The sequence below is a fragment of the Adiantum capillus-veneris genome, chromosome 12 (assembly GCF_014529385.1).
Source record: "Adiantum capillus-veneris isolate H3 chromosome 12, ASM1452938v2, whole genome shotgun sequence".
Lineage (NCBI taxonomy): Eukaryota > Viridiplantae > Streptophyta > Polypodiopsida > Polypodiales > Pteridaceae > Adiantum > Adiantum capillus-veneris.
The window spans coordinates 61914637-61936044 of record NC_140942.1 but is presented as its reverse complement, the minus strand read 5'-3'; the positions used below and the strand labels follow the sequence as shown (position 1 = coordinate 61936044).

General features: G+C 41.3%; 2 protein-coding genes and 2 pseudogenes across 2 annotated transcripts; all 4 read right to left on the bottom strand.

Moving 5' to 3' along the window:
• Window positions 1–7619: 7619 nt before the first annotated feature.
• Window positions 7620–9525, bottom strand: LOC147445820 (uncharacterized; annotated as a pseudogene).
• LOC147445819 (uncharacterized) lies at window positions 9520–10218 on the bottom strand. The gene has a single exon (XM_086525193.1). The coding sequence runs from the start codon at window positions 10216–10218 to the stop codon at window positions 9565–9567; it is 654 nt and encodes a 217-aa protein (XP_086381319.1). The 3' UTR covers window positions 9520–9564.
• A 314-nt stretch (window positions 10219–10532) lies between these two features.
• LOC147445818 (uncharacterized) lies at window positions 10533–12834 on the bottom strand. The gene has a single exon (XM_086525192.1). The coding sequence runs from the start codon at window positions 11406–11408 to the stop codon at window positions 10533–10535; it is 876 nt and encodes a 291-aa protein (XP_086381318.1). The 5' UTR covers window positions 11409–12834.
• A 2406-nt stretch (window positions 12835–15240) lies between these two features.
• LOC147445817 (uncharacterized) lies at window positions 15241–17075 on the bottom strand (annotated as a pseudogene).
• Between the last annotated feature and the right edge of the window lie 4333 nt (window positions 17076–21408).

The following is a 21408-nucleotide window of genomic DNA, read 5'->3' as shown; positions in this document are numbered from 1 at the left end:
ACGCGATGAGACGTCTGATTAGACGATGTCAATCTAGTCGTAGCCAGATAGCATTAGTTTTCTTTTGTCATAGCATGTATAATGAGATGGCGTGTATACGTCTTTTTGTAACTATTGAAACACCATGTATTTTCTCAATAATAACAATGGTGTTGTAACTATTACATTTGCAAAGCTTAACAATCAAGTGATTTATCCTAGGATGTGTACAATTGTCATTGATTTACTTTTATCAATTTAATTTTGTCACTTTTGTATCTTTATTTTGCAAACAATACTATGCATGATGGAGTTAATGGTTATATTGTCCTGTTGAGTTAATGGTTATATTGTCCTGTTGGTGGCTACTTTGGTTCTATACCTTGCACTTTCTTTCAAAGGTGAATGTGGGCTTATTTTGGATTCATTTAGGTTTACTCTATTATTGAAACATTCAATATGGTTGATGGGTGGCAGCCACCCAAAAAATTTTACTCTCGGGCGTCGCTATATAAGGTTGTGCAACGTCGCTATGAGCGTTGCTATAGAAGGCCTGCAATCGTCGCTATATGTGTCACTATGACCGTCACTATATAGCGACAGTCATAGCGACGTAGATAGTGACGCCTATAGCAACGTTTCCGTAGCGATGGTCTTAGCGGCGCCAGGGAGTATAAAAACCCAATGTATTTTCGTCGCTAAAAACGTCACAAGTGCACACAACCTCTTGTAGTGTTTGTGCATTGAATCGAACTTAGAGGCCTCACATATGTTTAATACACACACTTTAAATTAATTAAATGAATTGAAAACTCTCTCTCACTCTCTCTGCCATAACTAGAACCCATGTAAAATAAAAGACTCGGATCACTTCTATTGAGCAAGGCCCTCAGCAAAGGGCAGAACATCCCTCCATACTAGAGAAGAGAGCTACTATCTCACATGGAAAATATGAAAGAATCCAAAACTCACATGTGAGATCATTAAATGACAAACAAAGACAAAATTAAATGAAAGAGCTAGCTCAATGGAAAAGGAGGACAAGAGCAAATAGCAAGGATACTACTGCAGCTTAGCCTCAAGGTCCAACCAAATCAGCGCCGTTGTTTCTAAGCGGTGAAGAAGACATATTGTTGTGTTGGAGACTTAAGGGCCGCAGATGGCGTTTGTTAGGAAATAAGACGTAGCTAAATAGATAATTGAGTAGATTACTTACTGGAGAGAGACAGATTTATATACACGAGATTATAGAGTAGAGAGAGAGAGAGAGTACACACGATATACATGGTTCACCCAATGTGGGCTACGTCCACGGGAAAGCAGCCACTCAATGGCTTTAGTACTTCAAAACAAGAAGTAGTTCACAAAGGGATTATACCCTTAATAGAGCTCCCGACTTGCTTCACTCTCACCACCTCACACTCACCTTGTTGCATCAACTTCACACTATGAAATGTGTGTAGAAACGGCCTCCTTTTATAGGCCAAAAGGGTTGCCCTCTCTTATGAGAGACAGCCATGTGTAGCCGCCCTTGTGCGAATAAGTCCAAATCGGACCCTCCAATCCGCCCATGTGTGGCCGCCCTTGAGAAGACAAGTCCGCTTTTGAATTCGGCCACCGGCCACCGGCCATTGACTTCCGACCACCGGCCATCGGCCATTGACTACCGGCCACCGGCCAACCGACCGGTTGTTTTCTGACCACTTTCCAGCCGCCGTCCGGCCATCATATTCCGGCGAAAAAGAATATTCCGGCAAAAAAAAAGTCTCGGGGGCCTCCGTCCCCGAGGCCTTTAAAGTTGCCCCTGATTCTTGTCCGTGAAAATTTTGGTTTCCGGTGAGTGATTTTCCTTCACGCACGATGGCTTCTCCTCATAATGGGGGCCTTACAAATGTGCGCTTTTACCACAGAAAATTACAAAGGGTAAATCAGGCTCCATACTTAACAATCTCCCACTTGGAGACTGATCTCCAAACCAAACCTGTGATTGCTTTCCATTCTGGCTTCTTATCCTTGAATGCCGATTGAAGATGAGCAAAAGCTCAACTTCTCCTTGTTGACCACCTTTGTAAACATGTCTGCAAGATTTTCACATGTATGCACCTTTCCTAGCTTTAGCTGTCCCTCTTCCAAAAGAGTGTGTATGAAGTGATATCTCACCTCAATGTGCTTCGTCCTTGAATGAAAGGCTGAGTTCTTCGCAAGATGGATAGCGCTTTGGCTATCACTGTACAAGACACAATTGTCTTGTTTGAATCCAAGCTCTTCTAAGAATCTGTGAAGCCACATAATTTCTTTGCTTGCCTCCATCATTGCTACATACTCTGCTTCCGTGGTAGAAAGTGAAACCACTTTCTGCAGCTTTGAAGCCCAGCTTACTGCTGTGCCTCCAACCGTGAACACATAGCCAGTAGTGCTCCTTCGAGTATCTTTGTCACCTGCCATATCTGCATCAGCATACCCTTCTAGAAAAATATCAGTTCCTCCAAAATACAAAGCATTTGTTGTTGTCCCTTTTAGATACACAAGTATCCACTTCACAGCTTGCCAATGCTCTTTACCTGGGTTGTCCATGAACCTACTCACAACTCCCACTGCATGTGCAATGTCTGGCCTTGTCCAGACCATAGCATACATTAGAGAACCTACCGCTGCAGCATATGGAACTCTAGACATATAGGCTATCTCCTCTTGTGTCTTTGGACACATATCATTCGTTAGTTTAAAATGACCAGCCAAAGGTGTAGAAACTGGTTTTGCATTTTGCATTGCAAACCTTTCTAGTACCTTCTTGATGTAATCTTATTGAGATAGCTTTATTGTCTTCTTCGTCCTGTCCCTTGATATTTTCATACCAAGTATCCTCTTTGCAGCACCTAAATCTTTCATTGAAAAAGATTTGGACAGCTCCTCTTTTAGGCCTTTGATGTCCTGCATGTTAGCACTTTCAATCAACATGTCATCAACATACAACATTAGGATGATGAATTTCCTATCTCCCAAATTCTCCGTGTAGACGCATTGATCCGAGTTGCATCTTATGAATCCATGATCCAACATCCATCGATCAAACTTCAAGTACCATTGTCTTGATGCTTGCTTTAAACCATACAAGCTCTTCTTTAATCTGCAAACCATTTTCTCCTTACCTTTTACTTCATACCCCTTTGGTTGAAGTATGTAGATTTCCTCCTCTAAGTCACCGTGAGGGAATGCCGTATTTACATCCATTTGCTCAAGATTTAGATCATGAGCAGCCAGAAGGCTTAAGACAAGCCTAATTGAGTTCATTTTTACAACAGGAGAAAATATTTCATTGAAGTCAATACCTTTCTTTTGAGAAAAACCTTTTACCACAAGCCTAGACTTGTACCTTTTCTTCTCACCTTCTTCTTCCTTTAGCTTGTACACCCATTTGTTTTGAAGTTCCCGCTTACCTTTAGGCAACTCAACCAACTCCCATGTTTGGTTGCGATGTAGTGAGTCCATCTCCACTTGCATGCTCTTCGTCCATTCTTCTTTGGATTCATGTTGCATAGCTTCTTCATATGATTCCGGCTCTCCATAATCTGAGATCAAGAGATGGTTGAAGGAAGGAACAAACCTTTCTGGAGGTCTACTTGCTCTTGTAGATCTTCGTGGAATAGGTTGAGGCTCCTCATTTGGTTGACGTTGTTGCACATTGTCACCGTTTGCAGTCCTTGAGTCTTCACCGTCCTCAAGCTCCATGTACTCATCACCTGTTTCTTTTGTTTGTTTTCTTTCCAAGTAATCTTTGTACATATTTTGTTCGTTAAAAATTACATCCCTACTCCTTAAGATTTTACCATCTTCAGGATTCCATAGGCGATACCCAAAGTCTCCTTCTCCATAGCCAATGAAGAAACACTTTTTGGACTTTGCATCTAACTTTGATCTTAGGCTTCTATCTATGTGCATGAAAGCCTCACACCCAAACACTTTGAGAAATGCATAATTCACCGGTTTACCTGTCCATGCCTCTTCTGGAACTCCCCCATCCAATGCCGTTGAGGGTGACCGATTGATTAAGTACACAGACGTACTTACAACTTCCGCCCAAAGCTCAAGCAGTAGGCCTGCATGTGGCCGCATGCTTCGTGCTCGTTCCATGATTGTCGTGTTCATCCTTTCCAAAATCCCATTTTGTTGAGGTGTCCTTGGGGTTGTCCTTTTCCTCCGAATGCCATTGCTAGCACAAAAGCTTGGCTGCAATATTCGCCTCCATTGTCGGATCTGATGCATTTAACCTTGGTAGCTGTTTCATTCTCCACAAAGGCTTTCCACCTTTGAAATATGGAAAATACATCGGATTTATTCTTCATGACATAAACCCATGTTTTTCTAGTCGCATCGTCTATGAATGTTACATAGTACAATGAGCCACCAAGTGATGGTGTACTTGCAGGACCCCAAACATCAGAATGAACCAACTCAAGTTTTTTATTTTTTCTTTCATTTCCTGATTTTTGAAATTTTAGCCTCTTTTGTTTACCATAAACACAATCTTCATAGAACTCTAAGTCCACTTCTTTCAAACCTGGTAGAAGCTTCTTTGTTTGAAGGATTTGCATTCCTTTGGCACTCATATGCCCAAGTCGGTAGTGCCACACCGCACTGCCAACTTCTGTAGTTGTTGCACAAGCTGAAGGTTGCGTGCTAGCAGTACACAAGTAAAGTGTACCGACTTTTTCACCCTTGGCAACCACCAAAGATCCCTTTGAGATCTTCCACCATTTGCTTCCGAATGCAATGTTGTGACTTTCATCGTCCAATTGTCCTGTAGAGATCAAATTTTTGCGAAGAAACTGTTAGCAGTTTTGACAGAAACTGTACCTTTGCCGACAATCTCACAAGCTTCATCATCTTGCAAGTATACATACCCAAAATTACCTTTGGTGTAGTCTTGGAAATGTGCTTGTGTGGTGTCGCATGGAATGAAGCCCCGGAATCTACTATCCAGGAATTAGACACATTGTCTAATGAGAGAATTAGAGCATCTTGCTCTACTTTACCTGCCACATTGGCCTCCGATGTTCGCTTGTTGTCTTGAGACTCTGTCTCCTTCTTCTTTTTGGACCAGCAATCCTTCTTGACGTGGCCCTTCTTACTGCAGTTCCAACATTCAAGAACTGACTTTGTGCGTGACTTGCTCCGCCTTGAGCGATCACGACCCTTTTGGTTTTTGAACCTCTCCTTAAGCCTTCCTCTTGTTTCCACTGATAGTACAGCACTTGATGATTCTCCTGTGCTTCTCCTTCGCATTTCCTCGCTTAGGAGAACACCCACAACATCATCAAACTTAAGAGTAGTTGTGCCAGAGATAGAATTACTTACAGCCATCGCAAGGCTGTCCCAACTATCCGGTAGAGATGATAGTATAAGGAGAGCTCGCACTTCGTCATCGAAATTGATTTTCATTGATCGAAGTTGACTTATGTTTGTGTTAAAGTCATTTAGGTGTTCTGCAACTGAACCATTCTCTGCCATCTTTAGATTGAACAAGCGCTTCATAAGAAATACCTTATTGGATGCCGATGGTTTTTCGTAGAAGTCGTCAAGTGACTTCATCAAGTCCTCCGTGGTCTTCATCTCCGAAACATTGAAGGCCACCGTTGACGCCAAGCTTAACCGGATTGTTCCCAGTGCCTTTCGATCAAGGACAATTCATGCTTCATCTGCCATTGTTGCGGGCTTCTTCGCAAGACCGCCTAGTGGCAAATAGAGGTCCTTCTGGTAGAGATAGTCTTCAATCTGCATCTTCCAATGTTTGTAGTTTTTGCCGTTGAACTTCTCAATCTTGAGCTTCCCTTCCTTCGCCATAACTCCCAATCAATTCAAGGAATCCTTTTCTTGAGATAATTTAGCTACGAGCAAACCTTGCTCTGATACCAGTTGTTAGGAAATAAGACGTAGCTAAATAGATAATTGAGTAGATTACCTAATGGAGAAAGACAGATTTATATACACGAGATTATAGAGTAGAGAGAGAGAGAGAGTGTGTACACACGATATACGTGGTTCACCCAATGTGGGCTACGTCCACGGGAAAGCAGCCACTCAATGGCTTTAGTACTTCAAAACAAGAAGTAGTTTACAAAGGGATTATACCCTTAATGGAGCTCCCGCCTTGCTTCACTCTCACCACCTCACACTCACCTTGTTGCATCAACTTCACACTATGAAATGTGTGTAGAAATGGTCTCCTTTTATAGGCCAAAAGAGTTGCCCTCTCTTATGAGAGACAGCCATGTGTAGCCGCCCTTGTGCGAATAAGTCCAAATCGGACCCTCCAATCCGCCCATGTGTGGCCGCCCTTGAGAAGACAAGTCCGCTTTTGAATTCGGCCACCGGCCACCGGCCATTGACTTCCGACCACCGGCCATCGGCCATTGACTACCGTCCACCAGCCAACCGACCGGTTGTTTTCCGACCACTTTCCGGCTACTGTCCGGCCATAATATTCCGGCCCCTGATTCTTGTCCGTGAAAATTTTTGTTCATGCATTGAAGCATTGGCGTCATCTTTTGCTTGGTGTAAAATTTGAATTGCGTAATGATCATCAAAGCTTGAAGTATATTTTCACTCAGCCATTGTTAAATAATAGACAAAGAAGATGGATTGAATTGTTGGCTGAGTATGACTTTGATTTGAAGTAGTTGTGTGGAAAAGAAAACAAAGTTGCAGATGCATTGAGTCATAGGCCCGTGTGTAATTTGTTGACTGTTGTGCGGTCTAATTTGATTGATGATATACATGTTGAAGTTGAAAATGATTCTTTTTATATGCCTATTTCGAAATTCTTGCGTGAAAATATTGGTGAGATGTATGAGAACAGATATCACTTGTATAAGGAAAATTTGTATTATTATGATCGCTTGTGTATTCCTGCAAATTCTGCTTTTAAGAGTCAAATTTTACATCAGTGTCATAATTCACCTTTTTCTGATCATCCTGGATTGTATAAAACATATGAAAAGATTAAAAGTTCATTCTTTTGGCCACGTATGAAATTGGATGTTATTATGTGCATGAATGCTTTCAATCTCAACCAGTTAAGATTGAACATAAGAGGATGCCTAGTGACCTTCAACCCTTAGACATTCCTTTACAGAAGTGGGAGTCTATATCCATGGACTTTATCATTAGACTTTCTACTACTCGTGGAGGGTATGATTCGATTTTTGTGGTGATAGATAGACTCACAAAACAAGCTCACTTCTTTCCTATAAAAATAACTGATACTGCATTGACCATTGCACGCTTGTTTTTGAAAGAGATATTTCGTTTGCATGGCATGCCCAAGAGCATAGTGTCTGACAGAGATTCTAAGTTCACTTCTCATTTATGGAGAGCGACTTTTGACTCTATAGGTACCCAGTTACGCATGCCTACTGCTTTTCATCCTCAAACAGATGGAGAAACATAGAGAGAGTGAATCGTATTTTAGAAGATATGTTACAAATGTATGTCAATGAAAACCAATCTAATTGGAATGAATATCTGCCTTTGGTTGAATTTACATATAACAGTTCATATCATTCATCTATTAGGATGACTCCGTTTGAGGCAATGTATGGCTACAATTGTCCCACACCTATTAATGTTCTTAACTCGAAGAATAAGGTAGAACTGTCACGTGAGATGCTTGAGAAAATGGATAGCGAGTTGGCCAAAATCAGGGGGAATATTAGAGAAGCTCAAAAGAGACATAAATTGTATTATGACAAGAAACATCGTGTTATGGAGTATGAAACTGGTGATATGGTTTTCTTAAAGGTCATTCCTGAGAAGTCTCATTTGATTCTTGAAAGGATAGAAGATTGTCTCCACGATTTGCTGGGCCATTTAAAAATTTGAAACGCATTGGTTCATTAGCTTACAAATTGGAATTGCCAAAGCTATCACTCAAATACCTGCAACCTGCATGCAAGAACAGAGAGTCCCCAAACCCAGCACCAAACACTTCCCAGCTGTATAACTGCCTGGGCTCAACTCAATGACCAAATACAAAGCTCGTAGATCTAGAGGCAGCTCATGGGCTCGCCATAAATGCATAACCAGCCTTAATAGCCCCACATGTCATGTACATAATCCCCACAACGAGAGGTCTCAGCCTCTACAACCAAAATGAATTACCATATCCCAAGCTGGGATCTCAATTGCAATACATTTACCCAATCTCACAAATCAGCCCTTTATAGATTCAAATTCACAACATCTGTAAGCTCTATCAACAAATGTCATAGAAAAGAGACTTAAAAGCCTCATATCAAATGAACCTTGCAAGATTGCATACAAGACCCAGGGATGTGCATAACCCGTACATCAAGTCTTCACACTATAGCACCTGTGAACTCCATATGGCAAATTTAAAAAAAGGGCTGATATGCATAGAAGGGAATTCAAGACAGAAAGGCTGCAAGATATGGCTATGGCGAGTTGATAAGAAGGCAAGCATCACAAAACATTTTGGAAGAGGAGAGCAGGATCTTCAAGAGGCGTAAACATAAACTTCCAGCAACAAGCTCCTGAATCTCGAATTACCTGTCGTGTCCCGCTCTTTGGAAGTGCTTGCACTTTTGCCTTTTGAAAATACCCTCTCTGGCATCTCTCCTTTTTCAGCTAGCAGTCCTTGGCTTTGCTCTCCCTCGTTTTTGCTGCTGCCAATATCGAGCCCCCCTTCACATGGCTCCCTCTCGGCCTCTTGATGCTCCCCTTCGATCGTTCTCCTCCTCCTCGACCTGGCCACCCGCTCTCAGACAGCGCCCTCTCGCTCGGCTGTGCTAGCTACGCCACCTCAGTGCCCCCATACCGCCTTCTATATCTAGCAACGACTTCTGAACTGTTTTTTCCATCCTCAGTTAGTCCTTACCTCTTCAATCGGTTGATCTACCAATGATTGACTCCCATGATAAATCAGTTGACCATGCTTCCCACGTGTACAACACAACTGTGATAGCTGCCAGCATGTATCACATTAATATGCACACCAAGCAACGAGCAAGAAACATTTAACTACATCTTGGGCTAGCACACTCAGTAAGCCACCAATGCACTGAGAAAAAGCATCCTGGACTCTTCCTTCAGCCTGGATGAACGAGAATGTACCCCCTGAGACCTCACATATGACATGCATGATAGAAGCATCATGATTAGATCCAAAGCCAAAAGCACGAAATGCTCCAACTGGTATCAAGCACGACAACGAGATTGATAGGGGCATGGGATTGAGGCCTTCGAGGACAAAAAGAGGGAGATGCATGCATACCACAACCACAAAGCATACCAACTGTCTGACCCAGAAACCCTTGCCATCGCATCTGCCCTCATTGACCAAGTCGAGACCGCCAACTGCAAACACACATAACTCATGAGATGATTTGACAAACATTCCGGCGCTAGAGCTTGGCTTTTTGCCCATTCCAAAAAACGCCTGACATAGCTTGCCAACCCCCCTAGCTTGCTAGAGCATTCATGCTCAGCAGTAGCAAATGACTGGACTCTCGGACTAAAACCAGACAGTACTCATATTTTTGTACATTATGTACATTGCTTATCGACAAGCTAGAGACTACTTCGTGCGTTTGTCACACAAACTGCCAGAACACTCTGATCCATCAGCCATTTTTCTTTGGCATAGGCATCTACCTCTCCTGCCAAGGCAATAAGTACAGCTTTCACACTTCCATGCCTGATTATTAAATCTGAACCCACCCCTTGCAAAACAAGCTTCAATTCAGCTACACCTGTCACTAACTCCTCAAGCATCTCAAGTGACCAACCACGAAGCAAGGCTGCAGCTAAGGAGAGGCCTACATGGTCATCAAGCCGCAGGTCCTTCTTAAACCAAAAAATAGCAACTTCCTTATTCTCTGATAGAGCTTCAAACGACGCATCAGCCAACACTGCCAAGACTCTGTAGCACTGCCTTCTTCTCTTTGGCCTACCCCTGCCAATGTGAGAGAAGAAATTCATTCTTCCCTGTAAACTAGCCACGGAGGGTACCCATTTATATCCAAAATGAAACCCGTGCTCAGAGTGTTCAACGCTCACATCATAGTGAAAACCCTCCTGTGCGATCCCCAAAACTATGGAGGACGCCTTCTTGTAGCTCTGATGATGAAGTGGGATTTCCATCTTGATCAAGTCATGCTGTACATATGCAGACATCAAAATAGACCATGAAAATGCATCCCTTTCTTCAACTTTGCTGAACATGTTCTTCACATCATGAAGGCCTCCTTAGCAAGCCCTTGCCCAATGTAGCTTCTAATAAGAACTGTCCAGGATATGTAATTCCAAAGAGGAAGCACATGAAAAGTCCTCTCTGCCTTAACAAGAGCCCCACACTTACTATAGAAGGCAACAAAAGCTGTTAAAAATATAATGTCCAGTGGTTCTGACCCATCTCCATTAAGCTGCACAGAAATAGTTGTACCTATTCATGCGAGGCAATCACTGGTCAATGAAAAAACTCAACTCAAACACCTCAATACAAACTTTGTACACTGTACAAACAAATTATTCAGGTATCATGGACCTCCTGGATCGAAAGGGAAGCTCAAAGCCTCTCGAAACAAATGCAGATTGCCACCAGGATCCCACACAGTGTAGCAAAACTTACCAATCAGCAAGACACAATTTCCCATTATATAGACTGAACACTTTACATCAAAACCAAGTAGAGGGACAACATCGTTCAAACTTCCATCAAATACATCGAAAGTAACTGAAGCTGTCCAGCTACCATGCATGGCATCAGCATGCTTCTCCATATTAGCATTCTCATTAGAAAGAGACCGACATTCCCGCATAACGGAAATCCGCTTTTGAGCTTTCTCCACATTAACAAGCAGTGATTCATCCATAACAACATCTGGCTCATCAAATCCCCAGTCATCCAGATCATCATCATTAGCTACACAAGTCCCATAATCATCTCTTTGGCTGCATGCTACCCTTTGATCACAATCAAGAGAATCACCTGTAGGCAACTTAGTGTCACAAACATGATCACTACCCAGATCAACATCCCAAATGGGCCCACACACCCACAAGTCATCTGGATACCAAGACAACACATCAGATGGAGGAAAGAAGACATCGTCCAAAATGTCAACATGCATGTCATCGACAGCACAACCAAAATCATCCAAAGGTAAATAACTCCAGTAGACAGAGCTCGACAAGCCCTCATCTTTACAATCAGCCAAACATGGATCCAAACTAACCACATCATTGCCCTCATTGCCATACATGCACGCAAGGCTTTCCTCTTTCATGCTAATGCTTGCACATGACTCCTCATGAAGGTTTACATCATCAAGAGAAAAAACCTCATCGTAAGTATCTGAGTCAACCTCACTAGCACTACTAAAATCATCATAAAGGAACAGAGGAGCTCTCATGTGTAGCCCACAAAGAAGCACAAGACTGATCTACATGCTTAACGCATCTGTTCTGCTTCAAGAAGTCAACAATGCTCTTCACACCCACCAAATCTATGCAACCAACCTCAATGCCAAAGAGCCCTGGAAAAGTGCCAATGAGCAAAAACATTTCCGTTTCCGCATCAAGGACTACATTCTCAAGCACTTCCATCTCCTGCTTCAGACTGTGAAACCTCCAATAATGCATATCCAGGTCTTTAAGATCTTGCAGCCGCAATTTTCCCATCCTATCATTCATTTTGATGAGCATGTCATCGAGGACAATCATCTTTGCAACTTTATTTGCTCACCACTTGCCAACTGAAGGTACTCGAATCAACAGATCCTCAGTGAGAGGCACCAAAAACATGACAGGAGGAAGCCAGAGCAAAACATAACACGTTGACAGGAGGAAGCCGGAGCAAAACCCCTCTATAGCTTGGCCTCCTTGCTAGTTCCGGATCACAAACATATCACTCAAATACCTACAACCTGCATGCAAGAACAGAGAGTCCCCAAACCCAGCACCAAACACTTCCCAGCTGTATAACTGCCTGGGCTCAACTCAATGACCAAATACAAAGCTCGTAGATCTAGAGGCAGCTCATGGGCTCGCCATAAATGCATAACCAGCCTTAATAGCCCCACATATCATGTACATAATCCCCACAACGAGAGATCTCAGCCTCAACAACCAAAATGAATTACCATATCCCAAGCTGGGATCTCAATTGCAATACATTTACCCAATCTCACAAATCAGCCCTTTATAGATTCAAATTCACAACATCTGTAAGCTCTATCGACAAATGTCATAGAAAAGAGACTTAAAAGCCTCATATCAAATCAACCTTGCAGGATTGCATACAAGACCCAGGGATGTGCATAACCCGTACATCAAGTCTTCACACTATAGCACCTGTGAACTCCATATGGCGGATTTGAAAAAAGGGCTGATATCCATAGAAGGGAATTCGAGACAGAAAGGCTGCAAGATATGGCTATGGCGAGTTGATAAGAAGGCAAGCATCACAAAACATTTTGGAAGAGGAGAGCAGAATCTTCAAGAGGCGTAAACATAAACTTCCAGCAACAAGCTCCTGAATCTCAAATTACCTGTTGTGTCCTGCTCTTCGGAAGTGCTTGCACTTTTTCCCTTTTGAAAATACCCTCTCTGGCATCTCTCCTTTTTCAGCTAGCAGTCCTTGGCTTTGCTCTCCCTCGTTTTTGCTGCTGCCAATATCGAGCCCCCCTTCACATGGCTCCCTCTCGGCCTCTTGATGCTCCCCTTCGATCGTTCTCCTCCTCCTCGACCTGGCCACCCGCTCTCAGACAGCGCCCTCTCGCTCGGCTGTGCTAGCTACGCCACCTCAGTGCCCCCATACGGCCTACTATATCTAGCAGCGACTTTTGAAGTGTTTTTACTGAGCCAAAGGCCCTTTTGCCCCTATCTGATCGCACAAGACACCACGTGTCATCTTCTCACTGGAAGATTTTACGCCTGCAAAAAGCTAAAAAAAACAAGTAAATAAATAAAAACGCCACAGCGTACATTACAGAGCAGTTTGTGCAGTTGCAGCTCGCGCAGAGCAGTGTGTGCAGTTGCAGCCGTTAGCAGTTTGTGCAGTTCGAAGGTTCTCGACAATCAGCAGGCGAGCAGCTCGCGCAGTTCGTAGGCAGAACAGCTTGTGCAGTTCGTAGGCAGAACAGTTTGTGCAGTTCGTAGGCAGAACAGTTCGCGCAGTTCGTGTAGTTTGCAGGTTCTTGACAATCAGCAGGCTGTTCTAGTTCACAGTTTCCCGACAATCAGCAAGCAGTTCGCAGGTTCCCAACAATCAGCAGCCGTTCACAGGCACCACAACTAGTTTGCAGGCTGTTCCAGTTTGCAGTTTCCCAGAAGCAACAGGTTTGGTGACTTGAGTTCAGATTATGCCAATTGATCATCGATTGAAATCTGATATCTTCTGTTTCAATAGCACTAGAGCAGACCTCTACCATGGCTTGATCGCATGAAATATCTGATCTTGATCCACAGTCTGGGTTGCTTGTCTATCGCTTGCCATTGATGTTAGATGCCATCATGAAAGAAGGCACTTACCCCGTTGCAAGCACAAAGAAAGGGGTGGATTACACAGCTGATTTTAGCATTTTCACGAGCCTCTGGCGACTGGAAGATTTGGCGATGGTGCGGAGGAAGAAAGACAAGCAATATGGAGGAGCCATCGCCACGGCTGATGCAAGAGTGAGGGTGCTGAAGGCGCTGGTGACGGGGAAGGGAGGAGAGAACCAACAATAGCCAACTGGAAAAGCATCAATGTCGAATACGTAGATCATGTCCTCTAGGCATTCTTTGCGCTTGGAACTTTCTTGGGTGTTGGTTTTGTCGGTAGCCTATCACGACGTGATGAAGACTCCAGATGAGAAACACAGTCATATTCATCTTTATGTGCACTCTATGTCCCTTATGGCAGAAGAAGAACCAAAGATCTGCAAAACAAGCTTGAGAATGAGGCTGACAAGTAACAAATTAAGCATTCAAACTCACTTTCCTTGGGCTTTCTGAGGGAGAATCAAAGATCTGCAAAATGAGGTTGGACATGAAGCTAAGTTGAAAGAAGAGGAACAAAACATATGTATTGGTGATGGTAGACATGATAATGTAAGTGAAGGCAAAATCGACACGATACAAAGCTATTGTAGGAGTTTAGTCCACAACAGCAGGTAGGATCTAAATATATACCAGCATGCCATGCGATATGAAAGTGAGTGTGACTAGCTCAACCGCTTACTTGTTTTTTACTTGGTAAGCCTAATCTGCTCTTGTGATTACTTGAGTCCACAAGCAGCCGCTTTGTATGACCAAAGCCATTTCGCTTGACCGTAATCAGACGGCTTCAAATAATAGGGCATGCTTTTATATTATCTAGCGTAAAATCAAACTGTCTCCTTTTCTTACCTCCTCCATGGATGACATTGTACGTATTACCCATACACGATCAAAGGACATAGAACATAAAGTTATATCTGCTTCTCTTTAAGCTTAATCAATATCCTACATCTTCTGTATTTGTCTTAATGTGTGTTTTGTGTATGGCAAAGAGGACATATATTCAGAGCACTGGATGTTGTGATTGCAAGCGCGTCTCCATCTCAACAACACTACAAGGTCCGTTATTTGCATCGAATTTCCCATGCGCATGCGTTTGCTTGGTGCAACACATAAAAGCTACGGGGCAGGGCACGTCTTCCATTTCTTATAATTTTTTGGAGAGACCACAGTGCCAGCTCTCCGCCATACTTTTGTATGGCACCTCTGCATGACGTGCACTGTATATTTTGCACTTTCAGTATGTGAGATTTCATTATAAGACAATATGTTTAACTATTCACATCGCTTTTTTTGTAGCTTGACTCAAATATCGAACTATAGATTCGACAATCCACGAAAATTACAAGTACAACATTGCAGGTCAGGAAAGCACCTCATTTCTTCTTGCAGTTCATAGATGCACTTAACTTTGTATCGTCCCATGAACACAATAACAATTTTAAAATGTGCGTGCTTCTCTTTAAAAATCAACTAACTCTCTTAAAAATCACCCTATAATCTCTATTAATTGATTCCACTTATTTATCTCTAACCAAAAAAATAATAACATTTTCTAAACGTATTTCCCTCTCAGTCCGTTGCCGAGTTAGAAACAATCTTGTTTCCTTTAGTGCTAGATGCTAAATGTCAATTTGCATATGTCCTGTTACATTTTATAGTTGTTATATAGCAAGGCCCACCAAGCAAGACTAGTTTACATCCTCAGTTAGTCCTTCTTACCTCTTCAATCGGTTGATCTCCCAATGATTGACTCCCATGATAAATCAGTTGACCTTGCTTCCCATGTGTACAATACAACTGTGATAGCTGCCAGCATGTATCACATTAATATGCACACCAAGCGACGAGCAAGAAATGTTTAACTCTACATCTTGGGCTAGCACACTCAGTAAGCCACCAATGCATTGAGAAAAAGCATCATGGACTCTTCCTTCAGCCTGGATGAACGAGAATGTACCCCCTGAGACCTCACATATGGCATGCATGATAGAAGCATCATGATTAGATCCAAAGCCAAAAGCACGAAAAGCTCCCATTGGTATCAAGCACGACAACGAGATTGATAGGGGGATGGGATTGAGGCCTTCGAGGACAAAAAGAGGGAGATGCATGCATACCACGACCACAAAGCATACCAGCTGTCTGACCCAAAAACCCTTGCCATCGCATCTGCCCTCATTGACCAAGTCGAGACCACCAACTGCAAGCACACATAACTCATGAGATGATTTGACAAACATTCCAACGCTAGATCTTGGCTTTTCGCCCATTTCAAAAAATGCCTGACAACGTATACTAACTATCATAACTAGAAATGGTAGCTAGCATAATTGGGTATGCTAATTAGCATATACATTATGCTAGCGAGAATACACACTATGCCAACTAGCATACAGACTATGCTATCAATCATACAAAGAACAACTAGCATAACTAGCTATGCTAGCCAGCATACAGACTATGTTGACTAGCATACATAGCATAATAAGCATGTGCGTTGATTGATATGTATGTTGAGTAGTATACATAGTAGAATAGATTCTAATAATCATAATTGGGCATGCTAACTACCATATAAACAATATTAACTAGCATACACAAAAGCATGTATGCTAACTAGCATAACTAGGTATGTTGGCCACCATAGCCAATATGCTAACTAGCATACATAACATAACTAGCATGTATGCTAAATAGCATACACAGTAGAATGTATGCTATCCAGCATAAGTAGGTATTCTAATAGTATACGTGGGTATGCTAACTAGCATACAGATTTTGCTAACTAGCATATAGAGTCTGTTAACTAGCATACATAGCATAATTAGGATATATGTTGACTAGAATACACAGAAGCTTGTCTGTTGACTAGAATACATAGAAGCATGTCTGCTAACTAGAATAACCAGGTATGCTAGCTAGCATACAAAGTACCATGTATGCTATCCAGCATAATTGGTTTTGTTAACTAGCAAACAGAGTACCATGTATGCTACCAAGCATAGTTGGGTATGTTAACTAGTATAATTGGGTATGCTAACTAGCATACACAATAGCATATATGCTTACTAGCAATGATAGTTGTGTATGCTAACTAGAATAATTAGGTATGCTAACTAGCATACAAAGTAGCATGTATTCTTACTAGGATAGCAGTGTATGCTAACTAGTATAACTGGGTATGTTATCTAGCATACATAATAGCATGTATGCTTACTATCATAATTGGGTTTGCTTACTATCATACACAGTAGCATGTACGCTTACTAGCATAATTGTGTATCCTAACTTGCCAAATTGGGTATGCTACCTAGCATAACTGTTATGCTAGCCACCATACCCACTATGCTAATTGGGTATGCTAACTAGCATACAAACTATACTAACCACCATGCCCGTTGTGATAGCTAGCATACAAAATATGCCTACTAGCATTTGAGTATGCTAACTAGCTAATTAACATGCTGCCATTTATGATTATATTACCAGAGATTGGTGTGATTGGATTTCCTTGCCCTATGAACTTGAAACACCATTCTGTTGGTATCCTCTGCTGGCAACTAGAAGCTCTACCCTTTATCCCCAGGGATCATGCAACAAAAAAGTAGATAAGATGATTAACTATATGCACAAGTCATCTTGACTATTGTAGTGATTTCATGTATATCTAGTGGTAGACCACAACCGATACAATGGTTGATCATCATCCCATCGCATACCCCTCCTATCCTTTCTATAAAAGTGTCCATAGGTAATTGATAGAGTGCAACCAGGAAGAAGGAGCCTGGTAGCATCTTGCTTGTATGCATGACTAGCTAGAATTCACTTTCATAGGCATCACACTTTTGCTTCCTGCACCTCTATATTAATCTACAATCCAAATAAAAGAGAAGCATGGTAAGTACATAGGATAGTTGTGCACATATTCCAAACATAAGGTGCAAGCACAAAAGTCATGGACACTAACATGATGACAAGTTATGCCAATTTTAGCGTCAATGGGAGTGTCCTCACTATGAGGAAACCCCAAGCCATCCAGTGTCTCTATCTACACTTTGAGCTCTATTTCCCTCTTTACATCCACACTGTGGCTTCTGTCTCATAGCAACCACAATTGGGAAAACCCTAGCGTTGCTTGCTTTTGAAACCCTCATAGCTTCAAACTCATGTCTTGCATTGGCAAGATGTTTTTTAGCATTCTGCAATTGTTTTGTGAGATGATCATTGGCAACCTTTATGTGGTGCAAATACTCAAGGCCAAAATATGACAATCTTTTTGCCTCTTGGTGAGTGTTGTGGTGAGAGAGGGATGTCACCTTGGTAGCTTTGACAATATGTGTAGCTACTCAGATCAGTAGTCCTCCTTCATTTCCCTAGACCCTTCCTTGGTGTTGTTTTGACATGAACAATGGGATTTACACATCCTCCACTTTTTGACGTGGGCATGTTAACTAAGCCGACGTCAGTTAACAAGAGTTGCTAAAGGCCCAAGCCTTACAAATAAACATGGAAGATGAATACGTAGAAGTAGTTGAAGATTGGGCTACAAATTTTTTAGACTTTCCCAAAATGTCCATGTTTTTAATTTATTTTAAGCAATTGTAATATTTGAAATGTGTTACAAGCTCAATGAGAGTTCCAAGCTATAAATAACAGGTCCGTTAGTATGCTTAGGTTGCAGATTTAGTAAGTTGTGGAGCCCTAAAGGCCTTGGGTGCATAGACATTGAATATTTTTCCCCTAGGTATATAAGGTAGTTTATATATGAAATTAGGGTTCTCAGTATCATTTGTGGAGACGCATTTTTGGTGAGATCTCATGAGATGTGTGGCTATGGAGTTATTGAGCTTCTATGTTAGTCATAAGGTGAGATCCCTATGTTAGTCACCAATGCTATGGAGTTATTGTTAGTCATTGGAACTATGCTATGATGGTACCCCCAACATTTGGCACCATTGCTGGGGAGAAATGGCCTACGCTAGTGTAGTTATGGCATTAAAGAATTGGTTTTCTCACTAATTTCACTTGTGTGTTAATGGTTTTGTGGATTTTGGATGTGTGTTCAACGTGAGGCACTGTGTTCAATTTCTCCTAATTTGATACCATATCTTGCTGATTGTGTGCCTACACAATTCAATTTCACACTAACCCCTTGCTAGTTTCACTAATTTTTGCTAACTTAAACACTAATTTTATACTAAAAATTGGAATATCATTTTGTGCTTATGCATTGATATTTGCGTAGCTAGAGGCTTGGCTTGCATTCTAGCAATGGTTGTTTGTGCTAATTGTTTAATGATTTGTTGATTTTGGAATGCAAGATTAGGGCTTTGGAGTATTGACGGAAGCGGCCTACACATTGTGTAATTGGCAATTCGATGGGGCCATTGTGACCTCAAATCTTGTGCGGTATGCTTAGCCATTATCAATTTGTGATATGGAACTTTTGATTATGTGCGTTTGCATGTCGTCCGAATGCCAAAATTTTCTTGGATTTAAATGTGCAAATTGATGGTTTCATGGCTAATGTGCAATGTTAATTTTCCTACTTGCATGCTTGAATGGTCAATTGCAATTGTGTGCATCAAAATCAAGTGTGTGTGCATCCTAATTGAGTGTGTGTACGCCTAATTTTAGATGTGTGTGCACTATTCTGCCCTTGTGTGCACACCTAAAAAACAATGTGTGCATAAAGATTTTTCTAATGTGATGATTGATTTGTGTTATGATCATGCCCAATTAGACATTTGTGAATTCAATTTGCACGTTTGACATGATTAACCCTCGTGTGTGCGCACTTAAAAATTGATAAAAATTACCAATTATTAGTGTGTGTGCCTAAAAAGTGCTTAATGTGCATGATTAATTCAATGTTTGATTAAAACATTGATGTGTGTAATGGTAAATTGATGCATTTTTGAGCTGAAAATAGGGATTTGCGCACTTGGATTGCGTCAATTTTTGACCTAAAATTGCTGGTTTAATTACCTAGTTTAGGATTTTTTGGATGGAATTAATTGGTAATTGAATCAATGTGACATTTGAGTTTTTATTTGGCTGCACTAATCCCCTATGTGTGGAGAATTTTTAAAAAAAACGGGTATTTTTTTTATAATTTTTACAAATTTTTGGCAATGCACCCCTGCTAATTTTTGTGTTGATTTCCGATTAATTCTGTAAAAAATTGATATCTTGTGATCTTGATGAGATGATTTGTATACATAATTACGACATGATCTTGAGCACTTTTGTGTCCTCATTGGTCAAGTTTTGTATGTTTTGCTATTTTTAGGGATCGGGTTGATGATTTTTGTTGTAGTTGTCATTTTCGACAAAAAAATGCTATTTTTGGTGTGTTTGAATGTGATTGCCAATGATTTTCTGAGATTTATGGTTTATTTTATTTTTTTGTGGTTTTTGAATATTTTTTTGCATTTTGGCTAATATTTGGGCTAAATATGGCATTTTTGGGCATTTAAAAAATAAAAATTGAAAATTTTGGTGATGATTGGCCGTGCCGACGGTTGATCACAAGCTTTGGCGAATGATCTGGCAAGTTTTTGATGGTTGTGCGGACTCGACAGTCAAATTCTGGACTTCGGACGGAAAAGCGACTTCGACGGATTGGTTTCATGCATAAGACCAAAAGCAAATTGAAACTTATTTATCTTAATCTGTCAATAAATCATACAATAATCTTGCAAGGTTCTCCACCACTTTTTGACCGCCCTACAATCAAGGAACAAGTGTCTCATAGACTCCAATTTATTACATTTGTTGCACATGCCATTCTTTACATTTTTCATGGCTAACAGTTCACTAATCGGTAAGGCTCGAGTCATTACCCTCCAAAAAAAGACTTTATGTTTAAATGTACAATGCATTTTCCATATACAATGTATTCTCTACATGCACCATTGCTGACTCTTGGCCATTCCCCATATTTTGTTACATCTGATATGTATTGAAGAAGCATGCAATAACATCTGATAGATTCAAAATCCCAAGGCCTCCCAAGTCAATAGGCAAGGCAACAGAATCCCAAGCAAGCTAGACTTTAGGAGAAGCTTCTCATAGAAATTTCATGAAAAAAGATTTGAGTCTGAACAGAGAATTATCCGACCACTCCAGCAAAGGCAAGAAATACAATACATAAGGAATCATGATTGATCGCATAATCCTCACTCTAACATGAAAAGGCTATTCATCATAGTGCCATTTAGCAACTTTACCATGAATTATTCCTTCTACCCATGGAGTGAGTTGTTTAGCAGATACATCCACACCAATAGGGGGAGTATCCTAGATGTGAAATATTGTGCCTCTGGCCACCCTTTGCCCTCTCCAAATGAGAGAGTTGAAGTCCTCAGTAGAGATATCAATGAGATTAGATTTACCTCAGTCAATTTCAAGACTAGCAGCTAGTGAATACACACTCAAATAGTTCATACATTTACCAATGTTAGCATTTGTAGCCTGCAAAAAGCTTAGAGTGTCATCAACAAACCGAAGTACCACCACCTGCTCCTGACCCACTTCCATCCTTCTCAGATTACCAGCATTTAATTGAGCAAACAAGAAACAAAACAAGGGATGAATAGCTACTACAAACAATAAGGGGCTTAGAGGACAACCCTGTTTGACTGATCTGCCTATAGCCACTTTCATAGACAGTCTACCATTCACCAGAATGTTAGATGTGGAGACCACCCCCAATAACATAATGCAGGATGCATTTTTTCCCCAAATCCGAGTTTTGCCATAGCTTTACCTACAAAGTCCCTTAAAATGGAATCAAAGGCTTTTGCAAAATCCAACTACATCATAATTACCTTTTGATTTGTTTTCTGACAAGCCTCAATTTCCAAC

What these genes read in the sequence shown, in the direction of transcription:
- LOC147445819 (XM_086525193.1), bottom strand. Translation starts at nt 10,218, where the DNA reads ATGTTCAGCAAAGTTGAAGAAAGGGATGCATTTTCATGGTCTATTTTG.
- LOC147445818 (XM_086525192.1), bottom strand. Translation starts at nt 11,408, where the DNA reads ATGAGAGCTCCTCTGTTCCTTTATGATGATTTTAGTAGTGCTAGTGAG.